Source organism: Mauremys mutica, chromosome 9, assembly GCF_020497125.1.
Source record: "Mauremys mutica isolate MM-2020 ecotype Southern chromosome 9, ASM2049712v1, whole genome shotgun sequence".
Lineage (NCBI taxonomy): Eukaryota > Metazoa > Chordata > Testudines > Geoemydidae > Mauremys > Mauremys mutica.
Window position 1 is genome coordinate 65686447 of NC_059080.1, and position 22045 is coordinate 65708491.

A 22045-nucleotide genomic window follows, 5' to 3' on the forward strand; every position below is an offset into this window, starting at 1 on the left:
ATACATTAGCACTATATACAGATAATTGGAGGGGAGGTAAAGAAAGCAGTAAGGCAAAATGTTAAGAGCTATGTTATTCCAGATTATTTCAAAACTCCGCTTTAAATTTTGGCAATGGTAGCAGGAAAAGCAATAGTCGTCTGACAATTTACTGGCTCGCTTCTTCAAGGCAAGGAAGTAGATTTACTGTTCAGAGAATAGACCACAATGGACCTGAATCTGGAAAAATGAAAAAAAAAAAAAGTCTTCTTATCTGGTTAGAAATGGAAAGAAACATGGTCTTTTCAAGTTTCACTGTACAGTCCTGCCAATCAGCTTTGAGAAGTGGTGCACCACTCCTCCTCCTCCCTTCTGCAGCACAACACAGCCAAGTAATTGGCATTTTGACAGTTTTGTAAAGGAGTCATCCTAGTGTGTGGTGCTAATAATTGATTTAACCAATATCTACATACTCATCTGCTCATTGCACACGGCACAAAAAAAAAAAAACCTCTCAGGGAAAATAAGTAAAAATTGAAAGTCCATGAATCATGATTAGGGCATGAAGAACACTAATGTTTCTTTACTGCTACCACTGCTGAAAAAGTACATGCCTCAAAACCTCAAAAAAGGATTAAATACTATTCCACTTCCCAGATGAGTTTATATAAACAATCCCCCAATTGATAAATCCAGAGTTCTAGACTTCACTCTGATCATTCTAATTTTTGAAGATTTGAATCAGAACCTTACTGTTAATTATATATAATGATCCCAATTCTACTTGCAGCTACGCTTGTGGAACTCCCACTGAATTCAACAGAAGTGGTGCTTGCTTATTGAAGACACAACTGAGGGAACTGCTTGGAATTTAAACAGTTTCAGAATAAGAGTCTAACCATCAAATATTTTCTGTTGAAAGACAAGGAGAGTCTCAAAACTGGTAATTGTTATTGTTTAAAAATTCTGCTGATTTAACAGCTCTTTTCATCTACCTGCTATTATTACCATATAATGTTCCAGTTAACGATTAGAGGTAAAAACCTGGCCCCATTCAGTTCAATAGGGCCAGGATTTCACGTTAGGAATTAAAACTTTTCTGTACTAGATAGTGATTCTAAAAAATAATAATGTAATGCTCATGAAAGGTGCCAGAACCCAGAAGAACGAAATCCACTCTATCCAAAGAGCAGATAGCAGTGAGAGTTTCGTCACCCTGCCACTATCCTGCAGTACTGACATACTTCCCACCCAAATGCAGTTTGATTGAGGATTCATACAGAAACTCTTTCCTGTTGCACAGAAGGCCACAAAATTCATGCCAACTAGGATTATGGTTTGTGTATTGCATCCCACTAGACTCAATTCACAAACAGCTATACAGGGAATAATAAAAGTTTGGTCATCTTCACCCAGGCTACATTTAAATGAGTGACCCAGAAATACCTCATTACCAATCCCAAGAGCCAATCAGTCTCTTCTCCAACTCCAAGATTACTCTAAAGTGAATTCACTTCCAAGTTTTAAATAGAAGCACATTTTTCTTGATCATGTCTATTCTCAGCACCCTGAGTCACTACACAGTCACTAAGGGATTAGGAGTCAACATACTAACAAAGAGTGTCTGTGTATTAAATACTACATAGATTCCAAAATTGGAGTTCAAATAATATAGTGATGGGACCATATAAGCACTTTCACGCACAGAAAAGTTAAAATAGCCTAGGGCAGTGGTTTTTAACCTTTTTTCATTTGTGCGCCTCTAAAATTTGGAATGGAGGTGTGGACCCCTTGGGAATCTTAGACCATCCACGGACCTCCAGTGGTCCACGGACCACAGGTTGGAAACCATTGGCCTAGGGAAGTATGATAGAATATTAGCTTACTAAAGTAACTTCACATATCTTCATTTGGTAGTGAAAGTAATTCTAAAACTAAAACTTATTTACAGCCATACAAATATATACACATTAACAGACCTGTTCTATCCCAGCTTTTATATATGCTTTTCATCATTAGATTTCAAAGCACTTTACAAAGGAAGTGCAATTTATTTCGCACTGATTCTCTACTTCATGCCATTTGGAACATTTTCCATCCATAGCCTGAATATATTTTAAATGCTACAAAATGTTAACTAACGTGTTGTCTTTACGCAAAGCGATATACAATCAAATTATCAAAAATATATGAAACTGCTGCTTTTACCGTGTTAAAAAAAGACGTATACAATAAATGCCTGAATTGTTTTTCCATTTGTGGTATGTACACAACATTAGCTAGGGCAAAGTATTAGAACACTAAAGATACAATTATCAGAGGGGTAGCCGTGTTAGTCTGGATCTGTAAAAGCAGCAAAGAGTCCTGTGGCACCTTATAGACTAACAGACATATTGGAGCATGAGCTTTCGTGGGTGAATACCCACTTCGTCGGATGCATGTCCGTGGGTATTCACCCACGAAAGCTCATGCTCCAATACGTCTGTTAGTCTATAAGGTGCCACAGGACTCTTTGCTGCTTTTAAAGATACAATGTTCATTACAGTCATAGTAATACATTTATTTCTAACACTGGCTTCAGATTCACGTTGCCAGGACAAAGGAATGAGTACTTATGCTTTCTATCCCATAGATTTTTTGCTTGCTGGGTACTTTCAATTTGTAAGAAAAAGAAACATAGCGTTTTCTTGGATGCAGGAGAAGAGGGGCAGAATATTAAGATGCGAATGAGTAAAACAACAGGGCTATACTTTCAGGGAGCAAATGTTTTGCAGGTCCAAGGTCTGGGATTTGCTTTGCTAAATAGTGGCCCAGGTTCAAACACAGATCCATTATCTTATCAACCACAAAGGCTACCTATGAATATTATTCACCAGTAGAAAACTAAGCTGGTAATACAGCATTTGATTCCACACTTGTTGGTCCTTAAGATACCAAATATTTAAAACAAACAAACAAACAAACAAACAAACAAACACACACACACCCCACTAATGAGAAGCCCTCTTGATCTCTCCCACACAAACTTCATTCCAGCCTGGTTTTACAGTTGGTTATTTCACACAGTTAGAGCATGCACCAGGGCTATACACCAGGCATTGTCAGACTTTCCTCTTGTGGATCACATTAGGAGACTGTCTTCTGAATCCCTTCCCCTCTCATCCACAATCATATGGAGGACCCCTGTCCCATTTGTCACCACATAACATCCCTGTGTGAACTACAGAAGTTGTTTACATGTAGAAATAGTATTAGCTACAAATATATTCAATATTTTCTTATCTTTTAGTGCAACTTGACACTTTCCAGGTGTCAAAGTTGTCAAGTTGCACTAAAAGATAAGAAAATATTGAATATATTTGTAGCAAATACTACTTCTACATGTAAACAATTTCTGTAGTTCACACAGGGATGTTATGTGATGACATATGAAAGTCTGGTAGCCTTTCCTCCAAACACTATTAAGCATTACTCTCTATCCCTGGGACTTTGTAAGGCTGCTATAGTGATTTTAATGTTTGGATGCCACATACTTCATACTATTTTTGCCCAATCTTTTTGTTAACTATGTAAAACTTTCAGTTTTACAAGATTGGAGAAATTATTTGTCATTTCACTACTTAATTAAAAATCTGGAAAAGTGGAAAATGTGAAAATCTGTGCCAGCCCCCAATCAAAGGTTAGCTGTAAAATATCCTGTCTTACCTTTCAAAATTTGTGCAGTGATTTTTAAAAAGGTTTTCAAAAATACCTTGCAGTACACATTTGAAGTAATTTAAAAAAAAAAAAATAATCCCAAAAAGTTAAAGTTGCAGGCTTTAGAAAATTCAAAACAAAGGATTCTTTATTGTTACTATGAACTTTTACCAAGTTCAAGTCATTAATCTGTGAAGATTTCAGTAATTTAAATTAGGAACTAGTACACATTTGTTCAAATAAGTTTAGACTATGTCGATTCAATTTTTTTAAAATTATCTGCTGAAGAGGAAAAGAAATTAAATGTAATGAAACTTGATATTCAAAGCACCTGCCTAGAAAATCTTTTACCCCCTGTTCAAATCATCTATTCCAGTGGTTCTCAAGCAGGGGTACATGTACCCCTGGGGGTATGTAGAGGTCTTCCAGGGGGTACATCAACTCATCTATTTGCCTGGTTTTACAACAGGCTACATAAAAAGCACTAGCAAACTCAGTACAAACTAAAATTTCACACAATGATTTTTTATACTGTTCCATATTCTATATCAGTGGTTCTCAAACTGTGGGCAAGTTTGTTTTAATGAGGTTGCCAGAGCCAAGCCCAAGCTCTGCTACATGGGGCTGAAGCCAAAGCCCAAGTTTTTAAGTGAGGTGAAACTTAGGGTATGCTAGACAAATCAGACTCCTGAAAGGAATACAGTAGTCTGGAAAGGTTGAGAACCACTGATCTATTAAGTTATTTTCAAAATAAGGGGAAAAAACAAATATAGCTATTTCAATATTTAGGTATTGTGGTTTGAGGTGCTTTTTTTTTTTTTTAAGCAATATACAGCAAAAGTGCCTCTTTTTAGATTAAGTGGAACTGTGTAGGCAATCATTTAAATGCAGAGTAGGCAAATATTTTTAGAAATTTAGAAGTGGGTACAGGAAAGGGGAACAGACAAGAACTATTACTGTGAATTATTTTAAAAGAAGCTTTTTGAATTTTACTTGTTAATGAGACAAATCTCAGTATTTTCTCCTCTTGCAGTTACATGGATGTAGGATCAAAAAACAAACAAACAGTAGAGTGCATTTCTAAAATTATAGCATATATGATGAATGCTTGACATAATAAACTCATATAACCTATGCCATAGTCTGCAATGTAGATTTTTAAACACTCTGCATATGAATTATTGCTGATGCAGGGCATGCTATTCTTTATCAAAGAACTACACAATCGTTAAGTCTCAGCACCATTAGGAGAGATGCAAGTATTAACTTCTATAGACAGGAAAACTGAGGCATGGCGGTATTAGGTGACTAGCCAAGATCATACCAGAAGTACATGACACAGCTAGAAACAGAGGTGTGATTTTCTGACTCACAGACTGTGCATTAGTCACAAAACTATCCTCTCTTTCTCTTTAGTCCTGTTGAATAGGAGGAGGCTCTTTAAACTGAAAACTTCTATTTTGTATCACATTAAGAGTTCTCCTCCACAGCTGCCAACATATGTTAGGATGGTTGTGTACATAGAAGTACATAAAAGAGAGAGCTGCATGTCTTATGAAAGCTACAAAAACAGCAACTGTGTACAATTTTCTTTGTACAAACACTAACTCTTAGTATACAGATGTGCCAGCTGCACTGATAAAATAAGCTAATGGCATGTTAAAGAGGTCTCAGTACACATTCACAGAAAAGATTCATTCCCATCACCATCTCTCATCTTAAGGTACAAATATATTTAAAAACTGTTAAAGGAAACACACAAAGTTAAGGCTAAAATCATCACCTCATTCTTTGGCTGCTGTTAGAAGTGATTTGAGGCCACCTGAAAGTGACCCTTGTTAGTAGCATGCTATTTGATACCATACAAGCTCTGCAGACTGTGACACTGACATCCAACAAGACACAGAGATGGAGTTTCAGCCATTGCTTTCAAGTAAACAGACATTACCAAAAAACAAAAACAAAAAACACCAGACCCATTTCTTTCATTAGGGTATTACATTTGGTGTCCTTATTTCCACCCATTCCCCACTTACTCTGTGTGGGATAATTTTGTAGAGTTCAAAATGAACTCTCTTTGGGCTTGATTCTTGCAGCATTTCCATTTCCCTCCAGCAACAACTGAACCAGTGTGAACCATGTTTCACTATATTAAGAAAAAAAAATACCAGTACAGCCCATCTGTTCGGATTATAATATTTCATTTAATCACCTGCTTACAGTAGCTGAGAGTACAGGTATATGGAAATAAGAAGCTCACTTCCTATGCATATGCTACTCCTGACAGAATTCTGCACCCCTGTAGGGGCGCAGAATTCATATAGCCTGCATATTTCTGTGCCCCCTGCACAGAAAAGTGCAAAAGAAATCTGCAGTGGGACACGCGCCTCTTCCCTGGCAGCCCAGGCACCCTAAAAAATGCAAATCACTGTGGGGGGCTGGGCGTGGATGTGCGCGGAAACCTTGATCAGTCAGGGGTGGGGCTGGGCATGTGTGCCCGACAACAAGTGCGAAACTCTGTCCCTCTCGCTTGCTACTGCAGCTCACTGGGGGCATGGAGGGGTAGGGTTTTTTATTATGCACAAGGAAAGCTCTTTCTCCCAGGCAGAAATGTAGCAGCCTGCCTGCTAGTTAATTCATTTCATTCTCTGAGGCAAAAATGTAGCAGCCTATCTGCTTAGTAACATTTTGTTAATGTTCCTATTGTTAGTTAGCTATTCCCATTCTCAGTCAATTCCTGCAGGAGCACAAAATCTGTAGGAGTTTTAAGGCCCCTACATTGCCAGACTGACGTAAAGCCTTATAAATGACAGGAATCAGTGTGGAAGATCTATGTGCTTTCTCACTTTTCTCCTGTGCCAAAGTGGCACAATGGAGTTAGATTATAGCTCAGGATTTATTTTACTTACATATTATAAGGAGGAGGGGGGGGGGGGAAATTGTGAAAAATATTTATTTTAGTATTTTTAAACAAAACAAAAACCACCACTACCACACACAATCAACTTCTCTAGAATTTGCACTTAACTTGTCAGCTCACAGAATGGTGTAGGGAAGGGAAGGTGCAATAGAGATTTTGTAATAATGCATCAGCTGTTTACTTGTCTGGATAGAAGGAAAATTCCCAGACATTGAGGAACTGAATACAATGCAGTGATTAACTGTAGTCACAAGATTTATTGAACAGGCACCAAAACACTAAGTGAAGCCCTGATCTTGAAAATGAATGTATTGTAAATATAATATATAAAATAAAAATTGAATTTTAACTTGAATCGTTAGTACTGACCAAAAAAAAAAATCCAATCTGTGCATGTCCCTCCACCATGATTCAGTAGACAGAATCTGTGGGTAAAGAACTAAAATATCAGACACGCTGCTAAACATAATTTGTAAATAAAGTTCCTTGTATGTCTGTACAAGTAGGTCAGTAACTCTGGCAGTAGCATGAGACCAAAGTGCATTTGAATAGGAAACACGTGTTATCCCTGTGTATCAGTCAATTCCTAATATTAATCTTCAATATTTGTTGTACACAGTTTATTTACTAAGACTGACACCAAAAATACATAGAAAAACACCCACTTCTTTGTGTTTATAATTCTGGCATATCATTAATAGATGGACAAACTACTACAGTTTACTAAAAAGAGATTCTGTAATCTAAATCATTGATGAAGATATTGAACAGTACTGGACCCACAACTCATTCCTGCAGGATCCCACTTGTTATGTCCTTCCAGCATAACTGTGAAACCACTGATAACTAGCTTCTGGGAAACGCTTTCTAGTCAGTTTTGCACCCACCTTAATGTAGCTCAATCTAGGTTGCATTTCCCTAGTTTGTTTATGAGAAGGTCGTGTGAGACAGTATCAAGAGCTTTACTAAAAAGTCAAGATATACCGCGTCTACCACGTCCCCCCCCCATCCACAAGACTTGCTACCCTGCCAAAGAAAGCTATCAGATTGGTTTGAGATGATTTGTTCTTGACAAATCCACGCTGACTGTTACTTATCACCTTATTATCTTCTAGATGTTTGCAAACTGATTGCTTAATTATTTGCTCTATTATCTTTCCCAGTACAGAAGTTAAGCTGACTGGTCTGTAATTTCCTGGGTTGTCCTTATTTCCCTTTTTATAGATGGGCAAATATAGTGCCATTTTCCAATTCTCTGGAATCTCTCCCGTCTTCCACGACTTTTCAAAGATAATCGCTAATGGTTCAGATATCTCCTCAGTCAGCTCCTTGAGTATTCTAGAATGCATTTCATCAGGCCCTGGTGACTTGAAGACATCTAATATGTCTAAGTAATTTTTAACTTCTTTCCCTATTTTAGCCTCTTCTGATCCTACCTCATTTTCACTGGTATTCAGTATGTTAGACATCCAATCACCACCAACCTTCTTGGTGAAAACCGAAATAAAGAAGTCATGAAGCACTTCTGCCGTTTCCACATTTCCTATTATTGTTTCCCCCTCCCTCACTGAGTAACGGGTCCACCCTCTTGGTCTTCCTCTTGGTTCTAATGTATTTTTAGAAACTTTTCTTGTTACCTTTTATGTCTCTAGCTAGTTTGATCTTATTTTGTGCCTTGGCCTTTCTAATTTTGTCCCTAATAAATAAAATAATAATAATAATACCTGCTCAGCCATTTCATGGTGAGAATAATATTACTAGTATTTATCAATTACAATTGGTTAACATAGTAAAAGTACACCTCTACCTCGATATAACGCTGTCCTCAGGAGCCAAAAAAAATCTTACCACATTATATCGAACTTGCTTTGATCTGCTAGAGTGCGCAGCCCTGCCTCCCCGGAGCGCTGCTTTACTGCGTTCTATTCAAATTAGTGTTTTATCGGGTCACATTATATTGAGGTAGAGGTGTATCCTGATTTTTCTATATAAAAAAAAATGAATTCACACCACTGTGGCTTTTTTGGGTAATGTGGATTGCTAATTTGGCTCCTGAACCACTGAGGTCTGAGTATTACTACTATAACCTGTCACCAAAGCTTCCTCTATAACAGTGGTTCTCAAACTTTTGTATTGGTGACCTCTTTCACATAGCAAGCCTCTGAGGGTGACCCCCTCCCGAAAAATTGAAACCACTTTTTTATATACCGCATATACTCATTCATAAGCCGAATTTTTAGTACAAAAAGGGAAGCACCAGAGAAGAGGGTTGGCTTATGAATGGTTTAGGGAGGGAGAGGTGGAAGACAGCCCCTCCTCCCAACAGAGGGAGTAAGGAGAGCCAGCACAGCCAGAAGGGAAGAGGCGGGGCCAGAGTCTCTCTGCTTCTGGCCACGCTGCTCTCCCCCCAGCCTACAAAGCAGCTGCAGCTCCGGGGCTAGCAGGCTGAGCCGTGCTGATTGACCCTGCCCCCCAGAGCAGGCTGCGGCCGCTTGGCCCAGCCCACTGGAACATGCTGCAGCCGCGCCGCCCAGTCTGGCCCACCGGAGCAGGCTGCGGCCACCCAGCCCAGCCTGCCAGAGCAGCTCCAGCCAGGTCAGAGACAGCCTCCCCTGGCCCTCCCCAGATAAGGTGGGAAGGGATGGGATGGGGAGAGTGTGGGGTCCCAGCCTAGGGGTGGGGTTACATGGGGAGTGGTCACAGGGGTTACTTCCCTGACCCCCAGCTTCTCCCCCCCAAAAAATTTCCCCACCAGTTGCTGTCCCGGCCCATCAGGGTAAGCCGCTGGTGCGCCGGGACACTTTGCTTACTTAGGTTTACCTCTGTGCCTGCGGATGCTCGAGGTAAACAAACCATCTCGGCTCACCAGCGGCTTATCCTGATGGCCTGGGAGCCAAAGTCTGCTGACCCCTGAATTACAGGGTCGGCTTATAAAAATTTTCCATTTTTACTTATCCATCTAAGGGGGGGGTCAGCTTATGAACAAACTGGCTTTTTAACACTATTATAAATGCTGGAGGCAAAGCGGGGTTTAGGGTAGAGGCTGACAGCTCACGACCCCCCATGTAATAACCTCACAACCCCCAGTTTGAGAACCCCGCTCTAGAACTTCATCATTCCCCTCCCCGAACCCTCCCCATAGACTTAACTTCTTTTTGAGGGGATTGGAGTGGAGGCTTGTGTGTGTGTATGGCTTAACACAAATCGTAAGTCATGATTTAGATAGCTAATATGAAAATAAAAGAGATCCTGACTGTTCTGTTACAGAGAAGTAAGTGTATTTTGTTAATTATTTCAAGGCTCGATCCTGCAAACACTCATGCCTGTAATTTTACTCGCATTAATAGTCCCAGTGACTGTGACACAGGTGAGTAAAACTGCTCATGTGTAACTTTTTGAAAGGATCAGGTACTAGCTCAGAACCTTACCAACATGTTACAATGCAAATCAAAACCAATGGTTTCTAATTAGAGAATTTAATACATACACCCCAATCTAAAAGCTGCTTTGCATAGGCTGAACGCAGCACTCACTCAGAGCAATTCACAAGATTAAGGCCTAAATCTGGCAGGTATTTTTAAACACATATTTATCACAAGCCTTATCAGCTTTAGCAAGTGTTTTGTGACATGTTTCACCTATAGACTATAACTTTGCCTCTGATTAGTAATTTTGTGTTATATCTTGGGTTCTGAACCAGTTTGATCTGCAGAAGTCGACTCCTGTGCCCACAGACAGCCCCGATGATTTAAAGACTGCACAATTGGCACCTTGCTGTAAATTCACTGAAACACAAGACAAAAACTGATGGGAAGATATTTAAAATAAAGAAGTAAAAAATGAAGATGAAAGACTATCACTATTCCTCCTAATATGCAGGTTTATGGCCATAATTTGTAAATTATGGGGTACCGGCAGACTCCTGAGACCAAGAGAAGCTCCTCTGTCCATACACTGTAATTTATAGGACTGAGGCCTAGATTTTACAAAACAAACTAGCGGTAATCAGTTATGTATACTTATAACAAGAACAAAACAAGTAACTGCCACTTTTCCAGCCTGTTTCTGCTGAGTTTCAACACAGAAGATGTATCCATCTTTTCTAAACTGTGGTTCTACTCTAAAAAAAGGAGTGTGTAAAAATGGCACCTCCATGACAACAGATCTGATCCCTGTGTGCGTTCGAAGGGCTATCCGCTTACTTTAGTAACAAAAAATGAGTATGGCTTTGTTTGCATTTTTAATTATCATTAGCACCACAAAACCAGCACAGTTAAGACAGAGACAATCTCAAGAAAGGTAATGAAGTTGCATTGAAATAGTTGAGGGCCTAATTTGTCCTGCATCTACTTTATTACCCATGATGATGTGCAAGAAGGGGAAAAAAAAAAAACTAGCTTAATTTTCAGATCGCAGGTTGAGTTTGTAGAGCCAGCAGCTAAAGAAGATGCTTTTTTACTTGCAAACCTACTACATTTGATAAGGAATAACCGGTCTTGTCTACTTTACCATTTTTATTAAAATCTCCTACTATGTGCTACCACTAGTGGACCTACACCCAATGTATACAGGATATTGTCGTTTCAACCACTGTGCCATCCAGATATGCCCCAAGCAGGATTAGCACTTCCACTGCTGCATTGAAGATAGAGATACAGGCCTAGAGCTAGAGTGTACACAAGGCCAGAAAGACATACACTGACCCATACTATGCCATTTTAGAGTCACATTCAGAGCAGCATTGCACTTTAAACAGTAGATTTGAAATCTAGTATAAAAGATGAAAAAAAAAGGCTTAAAATATCACACAGGTCCACCTGACCATTTTGCAATTTTATCATCATTTACTTATTTTCTAAAATCATCTTCTCCCTTAGAATATATGAAAAACCCACAAAAACAAAGGAACTGACTGACTGCACAAGGGAAACTGACTAAAGGCAAAGTGCTGTCAAAAGAACACAGTAAATAAACTAGATTTTCCCCCTAATCTTTTTTCCAGCTATTGAACTCTTAAGCCCCGATTCTCTAAGCAGTCTCGTGCATGTCAATTATAAATACATGAGGAGTCGTGTTAATGTGATTGGGATTAGTCACATGCTTAAAGCTAGCATGTGCATGGAAGTGTTCTCAGGAGTACGGCCTTGGGTGTTACTTGGGACAGCAACAGGTAAACAATTTTCAGACAAAAAAAGACTTTTAAAGTTGATGGGAGCTACTAGTTCAGAATAGGGTTGCCAATTTTCTACTCCCACAAAACCAAAGACCCTTGCCCTGCCCCTGAGGCCCTGTCCCTTTTATGAAGCCGTGCCCCCCGCTCACTGCATCCCACCCTCCCTCTGTCACTTGCTCTCCCCACCCTCACTCACTTGCTCATTTTCACCGGGCTGGCTCAGGCGGCTGGGGTGTGGGAGGGGATGAGGGCTCTGGTTGGGGGGTGAGGGCTCGGGGGTGGAGCCAGGGATGAGGGATTTGGGGTGTAGGAGGGGGCTCCAGGCTAGGGGGTGGAGCCAAGGAGTTTGGAGTATGTGAGGGGGCTCTGGGCTGAGACAGGGGGTTGGGGTGTGGGAGGGAGTATGGGCTCTGTACTGGGGGTGCGGGCACTGGGGTGGGGCCAGAAATGAGGGATTTGGGGTACAGGAGGGTGCTCCAGGCTGGAACTGAGGGGTTCAGAGGGTGGGAGGGCGATCAGGACTGGGGCAGGGGGTTGGGGCATGGTGAGGACTCTGGCTGTGGGTGCGGACTCTGTGGTGGGGCTGGAGATGAGGGGTTTGGGGTCCAGAAGAGTGCTCTGGACTGGGATCGAGGGGTTTGGAACATAGGAGGGGGAGCAGGCCTGGGCAGGGGGTTGGGGCGTGAGAGGGGGTCATGGGTGCAGGCTCAGGGCGGCGCTTACCTTAAGCAGTTCCTGGAAGCATCATCATCATGTCCCCCCTCCCATCCAACTCCTACGCAGAAGCGTGGCCAGGTGGCTCTGTGCGCTGCCCCTGCAGCTCCCATTGGCCATGGTTCCCAGCCAATGGGGGCTGCAGAGCTGGTGCCTGGGGCTGGGGCAGCGTGCAGAGCCCCCTGGCTGCCCCTACATGTCAGAGTCGGAGAGGGGACATGCCTCTGCTTCCAGGACCCGTGTGGAGCCATAGCAGGCAGGGAGCCTTAGCCCAGCTGCGCTGCCAACCGGACTTTTAACGGCCCGGTCAGCAGTGCTAACCGGAGCTGCCAGGGTCCCTTTTCAACAAGATGTTCCATTTGAAAAATGGACACCTGGCAACCCTAGTTAAGAACAGCAAATCATCCAGGGAATGCACTTGACCCACAAAATATAGCAAGGGATCTAACAATATTGGCCAGCAGAAAGGCTCATTATTCAGCTGTTCAGGTTTTACTGGTTTATTTTAAAAGCTCAAAACTTAATTTTTGTATTAACCAAAAAAAAAAAAAAAGCCAACACCTTCTTTTACAAACCTAAGACCAAAAGGAATATTTCTACCACTTAAAAATAAAATCGCAATAAAATTAATTTTTTAAAAAATTCTGATCATGTTGCAGTGTTTGAGTTTCAAACTAAGAATCTGGCAGTAACACTGAACTGATTTTCATTATCCAAGTTGAGAGAACTGCAAAAACAAGAAAAGAAAACAATTTATGTGTTACTCTTTATGCTTTGTTTTTGGAGTTTCTATTACTAACAGAAGTAAATAAATTTGTTTATAACTTCATCTTTATGTTGACAGTGATCCTTTAAATAACATCAGCTTTCTAATAGAAAATTCTAGATATGCCACAATTCTCAAAATATCATTAGCTATTTTTACCAAAGGCACAGAAGTTCAAAGTAGCAACACCCAATTCATGGAGCAAATTACAGAGTCTCAATTTTAAACAAACATTGGGTTTTTCTGAGAGGATTATTTGGGCAAAAGAGGAAGGGGAAGCTGCAGGAGGGAAGACATTGGGGTGGCCTAGGAAAGGAAGAGGATCAGGACTAAATCTGAAATATATCAAAGTATACTAATTTGTGCCAAGAGTCTTAAGTTTGGGAAAGTGGGTTTGGTCCTGCGGTTAGGACAACTGAAGTAAACCTGACAGTACTTTTTGCCTTATTGTTATAAATTACCTCCTAATAGTCTAATTATACTGGCCCTGTACAACTTAAAAAAACCCCAACACACACACACCTAAATTAGCTACCAGTTAACATCTTAAACTGAAACTATCAGTGCATGAATCCACCCTTTCAGACACTAACACTGTTAATCTGTACAGTGTACCTTCATCCTATGAATTATAAAGACTTAACTCTCTGCAAAATACTGAAACAGATTCACTAAAAACCTACAAGCAGACAAACTGCTGCATGACTTCAGTTACTTTTAGGATTCCAAAGATTTCTGGTTAGCTGTACAGATTGCAGAATCCCCTGGAGACTGTTGTTGAAGCATGTTTACCTATTCAGGAGAAAGGTCAACTTGCTGCAGGGAACCAAACAGCTTTAAAAAAAAAAAAGTGAAAGTCAAGGAACTGCACAGTTCAGCCACACCACTCATGCAAAGAAGTTTCCCACCTCCTATGTAGTAATGTAATGCCTTATCCTTGACTGGTCCCGAGAACACAGCCTGAGTTCCTACTGCTTTAAGGATAAACTCAGTCTGTGCAACCCCAAAGCCCTGGGCATTTCTGGAACAGAAAGGAAGTCACTCCAGCATGGATGCTAGTTACTAAACTAATTTTCATTTGTGACTCTCCAATTTCTAGTACCCCTTCCCTCCCCACAAATTACAAAGTCAATTACTAAGATGCCCCCACCCCCAATGAATTCCAAAACCAATTACTAAGGGGCATCATTCTTTTCTGTATAGTTTTTTTTTTAAATGATTCTTGCTACAAACCTTTTCACAGAAGGTCCTATAATCAATAGATATATTTAATGTACATGCTTGGACTGGACTAAAATATTAATCTAGATGCTATCCAATACAGAGATCCATTAACATGATTCTCCAATCTTAAAATTGGAAATCTTCTGTACCTTCCCCTTCCTGGCCTGGGTTAATATGCCCGATCTAGTACCCATCACAAGACTACATGGGAATACAAATGCATGGACTCAACCAGAAGTCAGAGGGCCCCATGCTAACCCCTGATAAAAAAAAATAAAAAATTAAGAACTACACAAAGAGTTCTAAGAAGTGCATCCAAGCAAGTCTTCAGGTGACTGGAAATTTCGCATAAGGCACTGATCCTAGATCAAGATCCAGTAGTGCAGATTTCTAATCCTCAATGCAAAGTTAGTGGGACTCTGCATGGGCACATGGGTTTGTGACTGTGGATCCTGATGCATGGCTAGAATATAGTACTAATATAATAATGTAGTATGAATATAGTACTTTGGCTGTGTTGAAAGTGAGCAGCATCAGTGATTGCACAAGCATAATACAACACCTACCCAGGCTTGACAGTATATCTAAAAGTATAAATCCTTTTAATCAACTTTTGGTGCTTATGATATAGAATATTAAAAAGAGCTTCTGATTAAGTGTGGTAAACTGGGTGAAAGCAAAACATGTGTGTTTTAATATGGCTAAATGTCAATGTATACACCTAGGAACAAAGACTGTAGGCCATATTGACATCATGGGGAACGCTATTATCCTGGGAAACAGGGACTCTGAAAAAGATTTGGGGGTCATGATGGATAATCTTCTGAACATGACCTCCCAGTGCAACACTGTGGCCAAAACAGCTAATGCATAAGCAGGGGACTCTTGAGTAGGAGTAGAGAGGTTATTTTACTTCTGTATTCAGCCTTGGTATGACCACTGCTGGAATTCTGTATCAAATTCCGGTGCCCACAATTCAAGAAGGATGTTGATAAATTGGAGACGGAACAGAGAAGAGCCATGAGAAAGATTAAAGGACTAGAAAACATGCTTTTCTCAAGGACTCAAGGAGCCCAAATCTATTTATTTTAGCAAAGAGAAGGTTAAGGAGTGACTTGATTACAGACTGTAAGTAACTAGATGATAAACAAATATTCATAATATACCTTTTGCTGTTAGACTGAAAAGCCTAAGATGATCCAATGGATGGAAGTTGAATCTAGACAGATTCAGACTAGAAATAAGGCATAAATTTTTATCAGTGAGAGTAATAAACCCTTGGAACAACTTATGAAGGATCATGGTGGATTCTCCATCGCTGGCAATTTTTAAATCAAGATTGGATATTTTTGTAAAAGATCTGTTGTAGGAATTATTTTGGGAAAGTTCTATTTTGGATCAGACAAGATGATCCCAATGGTCCCTTCTGGCCTTGAAATCTATCAATCTATGAATTATGGTTCTACTGTGTAACTGTTATTTTGCAATAAAAAAAGTCCGAATACTGGTATTTCAGTATACAGATAGTAAAGCAAGGATTCATAAAGTGGCCAAAGGCATATGCTATTTAAAACAATATTTCCTTGCACGTTATTACTGATTGAAATTGCTTTTCTTTTTTAAGACCAGATGTTCCAATAGCAGAAAAATGATTTGCAAAGTTCTCTGTTACCAAATGAACAAAATGCCAAGTTCTTGTTTTAATAACACCTTTGAATCTCCTACTTGTCTGTCTTCTACACATCAAAATGAGCCAATGCTTATTTGATGTTTCCCTGCACTATTGACTTTCTAGCTCCAAATGTGACTTCTACCATATTTTGATATATTTTTGAAAGATTCTCACCTTTGGAAGCTATAGTTGTCACTATTGTTATGTGAAATCTACCTTTTAGACACTTTCATAAAGCTACTGAGGGAGCAGAAATGTACTGGTGGTCAAATTACTCCAGTAGAAATATGTAGTAAAACTTGAATGTTTACTAGGAAAAAGTCTGTGTTACTTCAATATACACAGGGTATTTCAATGGACCTAATCCCATGAAAGAAGAGGTACTCTAATTGTTTATAATTTTAGATAGCTGAATATTATTTCTATTTTAGGTTGGATGTCATAAAACACTGATAATATTTACCATCATCTTTACTTGCTTATTTTTCATAAAATGAAACTGCCAAAGTAAAATGGCTTTAATATTTAAAAACACTGAAAAATTATGCAACAACTACAACCTGTTTAAAGTTCAGTATGCTACAAAATCAATCAAGCCTGCTATAAAGGGAGCTACGTGAGTATGGGGCATGTACATAGGGGTGGGGGTGGGGGTGGGGAGAGGAAGGCAATCAGAAATAGAATGTGGATCCTTTCAACTTTAGTTCTTTAATTTAAAATCCAGACCAAGCTGGTAGCAGCCACGAGCTGTTACAATCAGATATTTGTTTGGTGCCTATTATGAAATGAGCTAGCGATCACAATTCAGTTCTAAGAAGATGTGTCTGCATCATTAAGTCACTACAACTGACTTCTTCAGCAGTAGTCTCAATACAGAGGCCAACAATTAAATGGAAATGAAGACTGAACTGCCCCCTCACCCCTAAAGCTAGTCCCCCTCACCTCTAAAGCAAGTGATGTTGGAGCTTTCTGTTTTGGTCCCATATCTGGAACATTTCATAAGCATTACATTCACCCCAATAAGGTGAATAAAATCCTGTTTTCCTACCTTCCCATATTGTTCCCACCACACACATTAGATATGGTAACAGTCCTGATATAAAGCAATATTTTAAAGTGCTCTTCTATATTTGCTCTTCAGCAAATTCTAAAATAAAAGGAATCATTCAAGGAAAGATCACTCTTCATGCTATAAACTAAAGTGACATACGGGTTTCTCAGTTACCCTAAATAATTTTCACACTGCTAAATGAATCAATATATACTTCTGGCTTTGCTGAGCCAGGATTAGAAATAAATCTGTGGCTAGCACCCAGTGAAAAGGTAATATAAGGTGTCTCAGCATCTTCCACACAACATAACCTTTGACTCATTTGAAGGGCCTGGTAGCCAGATCACAAAGTTTATAGATCAGACCTCTTATCAAGGGCAGGGAAATTCATTAGCTTCAGAGATTAACAATCTCCATCTGGCCTTGATTCAGTTTACAGACCTGAACCTTGTGTTTACTCTCAAGCAAGCTTCTCTCACTCTCTTGGCCTTCCTTTTGTGGAGCTGTCAAGTCAGGGTGCTGAGATGAGGGTTCAAAATGTTAGAGGCAGCAGGGACTCTCTCTCTCTCATTTTTCTGAAGATTTACAAGGAGCTGAAACCCAGGAGGCGCTGTCATAGGCCCTGCTGCTGCATTACTTCTCCTCTCCTTCCACTTGTACATCTGGAGGGCAGAAACTGGAAGTAATTGTACCTGCCCAGGCACTGTTACAAGGAAAGTGCTGGGGATCAGACACACATTCTGCTCATTAAGATCCTAGAGTGTGTACTCACACCCAAATCCTATAGTTTGCTTCAGCCTGAATCTGCAATCTCTTATCAGAGAGACCCGCCCTCCCCCAAGCCATACTCCCAATCCTCAAAAACCAGGGCAACTAGATAGACCACCCTCATGATTCTTCACAGAACACAGCTAAGATATCCTCTCCCAGCTGTACCAGAACACCAAGCCCAAATGACTAACCCTGAGAATCCATCCCCGTCTCCTCCCCACACCTTTGCATCTGTACATACGAGCACACACACACACACAGCCGTACATATGTACACACACAGAGCCCAGTTAAGTTGCCCTCCTTTTCTATAAGATCTGTCTAGATGAACCACCTCCTCTCCTCCCCCTACACCAGGTCCCTCTTCCTACCCTAGGAACTGTCTGAAGGCCCTGCAAACAACACTACAATGGACAGGCCATCTAAAGAGGTTCCTCACATTCCAGCTCCGGAGAAGATTAAGACAAACCCCTGGCCCCCAACTCCCCCAGAAGAACAAGAGTGACGAGATCATTCGCTATGCGAGGATATACAATGATGCAGTAAACGGCTCAAAAACCATCCCAGCCAACAGGCCCTGCTGCCAGCCAGATACATGCTTCTACATGCAGCACTTCTGCAATCCCTTCTGCCTTTGGGGTGGAGGGAGGTGTGTGCATGACACATTCCTCTCCTGAGAAACATACCATTAAACCAACTATAAAATACCTCCATGGCCATGTAGGCCCCCAAGGCACACCTCCAATTTCCATTAAGAGACCACATAAAAACAGAGAGATTCACCCCCACCATCAGAGCCTCTCCCCCCCACACCATGCGGCAGTATAGAGAGAGAAACTAGTGGCTCCACCACCTACCCTCCAGCAAAGAGATGCACCAGGCTGTGTCTCTGGCTCATCCTCTCATGCTTGGCCCCTGCAGACAGGAGGTAATGGGCGCTTGTGCTCATCCAGGTCCCTCACTGCTGCTGAGCATGGAGCTATCCGGCGACAGAGACGGCTGCGTCCCGCGTGGAGAGCGAGGCCACACCCGCTCCCCCCAGGCCACAGACAACGGCAGCCGGGGTTGCTGCTCTTGCTGCGTCCTCCCGCGGCTGCAGCCACGGCAAACCAGGGACCTGGACTTATGAACACGCAGCTGGGCCCAACATCAACAGACACAGCCACTGGCCCCCGGCAGGACGTGACATCGCCGCCCCGCTCCAGCTGGAACCGTTCACATGACCAGCGCCGCGCAGGGAGGGGAGAGGCTGGAGAGATGCGGTGCAGAGAAGGGAGTTAACTCAGGCGGCTGGGGGCGAGGATCCCCCTACAGCCTCCTCTCCTGCCTCCACACTGAGAAGCGGGGAGGGGAGGAAAGGGTGGATCACGGCAAGGGTGAGATGGAGAAGGGGGTGCCGGAGGGTGTTCCCTGGGGGAGATTTCCTAGCATACGGGGAGAGGGATTTCCGGGAGGGACGCTGTTCTCTAGCAGCAGCGGCGGGTCGGAGAGCATTTCTGTGTCTAGATAATCACAAGCTGCGGGGGGGACTCTACCTTTGCTGCCTCCCTACTGCTCCCTGCGGCTGCAGCCAGAGGCGTGCGGCCAGCTGGGAAAGGTGCGTCCTCTTTCAGCGAAGGGCAGAAGAGGCTCCTCCCCTGGCAGGGATAAAAAGGGAGGGGCAGGAGACCCTACGGTCTCTGCCTTGAGGCTCTCGAAGACCCAGGTGGTCTCTATTTTGTGCCGGCTCCTCCCCGGAACGAACAGGGGCGGAACTAATGGAGGCGCTGAGGGCTGATCCTCGCTCTGCGGGGCTGGGCACTGACGCTGTCCCGGCTCGGCGCCTGGGCCCGGAGAGCGCGGCATAACACCGGCAGGGGAGTGAGCAGGGTGCGGAGCTGAGGCAGCCACACCGCGGTTGCAGATGGGAGAGGAAAATGCAGCAGGCTCAGGCCATCTTCACGGCCCCCGGTGTGACGACGCGGTAGCAAGTCCTGAGCAGTAGCCAAGATGGTCACGTTTACGTGGCGGAAACTACAGCTAGTTGCAAGAGGGGAGGAGTTGCTGGTTGTGCCTGAGGACTCCGGGCAGGGGCTGGGTGTTGCAGCGGTGAAGGGCTCGGGGGGAGGAGAGGGGAACCCACCCGCTTGTAGAATAAACTGGGCCGCCTTACAGGAAAGACGGAGATGGGAGAAAGTGTTTAACGCTGGTATCTGCGCAAACAATGCCAGCCTCGGCCCAGGCACCCGCTTGCTCATCTAGCTACCTCTGCAAGACATTGCCCGAAAGTGCCCGCCAAGCTGCACCATGACAGCCGCGTTCCCCACTGCAAACAGCCCCTGCTGCCATGCAGCCCAGACACCTCCTCCTGAAACGCCGCCGCCACTCCAAGACACCCCTTTTACTTCCCCGCTCGCAGTGCCCTGAAACCCACTTCCCTCCCTCCAAACTACCCCCTGCCCCCGGGATTTCCACGGTCCCCATCCCAACCCTCCCTCCGCATCGCTCACGGCAGCCAGCCAGCCAGCCAGCTCGTTCACCCCCAAACTCCAACCAAGTCACTCTCAGCCCAAGCATCTCAACCCTTTGCCCACACCTCCCCCTGGAGAGAATTGCAGTGGGTGGCCTCCTCCCAGGGGCGGCTCTACCTTTTTGGCCGCCCCAAGCAGTCATGCGCGGGAGGCGCCCCGGAGCCGGGGGAGCAGCGGACCTCCCGCGGGCATGACTGCCGAGGGTCCGCTGGTCGCGCGGCTCGGCTGGACCTCCCGGAGCTGCGGACGGTTCGCAGGTCTGGCGGCTCCGCTTGAGCTGCCGCAGTCATGCCTGCGGGAGGTCCGCCGGCCCAGCCTGCCGCCGCCCCCCCGAAAGGGCCGCCCCACGCGCGTGCTTGCCGCGCTGGGGTCTAGAGCCGGCCCTGCCTCCTCCCATCCACTCTCCAGACAAGTGTCCCTGCTGCCACTACCCCGCTCATTGCGATCTCTTCGGCCCTCCACAGTGAGGGCTGTCGAGGCCCAACCACCTATCTCCTCCAAAAAGCAAAGGAGGATTTGCCTCGCCAGCAATCTCACCCCCCACAACAGCGGCGGCTGCACCAGACTGCAGATCTGGAAACCATTTCCCTGGTGGCTGCAGCAATGAGGAGGAGCTAGGAGAGGTGCTGCTTTGCATGTACAGGCCTTGCTGACACCCAGGAACGGGAAAACATCTCGCACAAAGGGGATCTCCCTGAAAAACGCTAGCGAATTGCTTCCCCCCACCCACCTCCTTCTAGTCCTTGACAGGCCCCATTTCCCTCGGACTCTCCCCTGGATGATCACATTGCAAAGGGTTTGCACATGCACATGCCAGTGGGGCACAAGATGAGGCCAGAGTAATATAATGAGTGGCTGCACCTACCCTCCAGCAAACAGATGCACCAGGGTGTCTCTCTGGCTCATTCTCTCTCATTCTCGTCCGCTGCAGACGGGAGGGAGGAGGTGATGGGCGCTTCCGCTCTGCTCGTTCACTCCTCTGGGCGCTGAATGAACAGACACGGAGTCAGAGCTGCTTCCTGCTGCGAGCGAACGTGCTACCAAGCGCCGGCTCCTTCCCTCCTCCCGCGGAGAGAACAGCAGCCTCGATCACAGCTGCTGCTGCTGGAGCCTCCGGCGGCGGCAACCACCCGCAGCAAAGCCAGTGCCCCCACCGGTCTTCGCTTATGAATATGAAACTAGGCCCAACATAAACAGACCCTGCCATTGGCCCACGGGAGGATGTGACATCAGCGCCCAGGCCCAGCTCTAGCAGGCTCCTTTCACGTGACTCGCAAAGTCTTCAATGAAAGAGCTAAGGGTGGTGGAGGAGGCTGGGCTGTCTGGAGACAGAGAGAGTGGAGAAGAGAGGGATGTCAGGATATAGTGTATAATTAATGTACAGCTAACAGATTAATACAACTGCACAGCGTACGAGATACCATAGGACACCATATGGCATAGGGGCTAGCAAATTGCCATCATGTGGTGTTTTACAGCATGCAATATAGTACATCAGTATACCATTCATCATGGGAAATACTGCATCCCTATAGTACTGTATGTTACCTACAGTATGGGAGAAGGCAT

At 43.5% G+C, this 22045-nt stretch overlaps 1 protein-coding gene across 3 annotated transcripts in view; it reads right to left on the minus strand.

Moving 5' to 3' along the window:
* Window positions 1–21529, minus strand: part of SLC25A36 (solute carrier family 25 member 36) — a 58210-nt gene extending 36681 nt beyond the window's left edge. The window contains exon 1 of one of the 3 annotated variants that reach the window (XM_045030940.1): window positions 21342–21529. In XM_045030940.1, the coding sequence (XP_044886875.1) occupies window positions 21342–21382 (41 nt within the window). In that variant the 5' untranslated portion in view covers window positions 21383–21529. Of the gene's footprint in view, window positions 1–18823; window positions 19486–21013; window positions 21129–21341 lie in introns of those variants that run through there. The other 2 variants (XM_045030938.1, XM_045030937.1) reach the window with 2 other exon arrangements.
* Window positions 21530–22045: the final 516 nt, after the last annotated feature.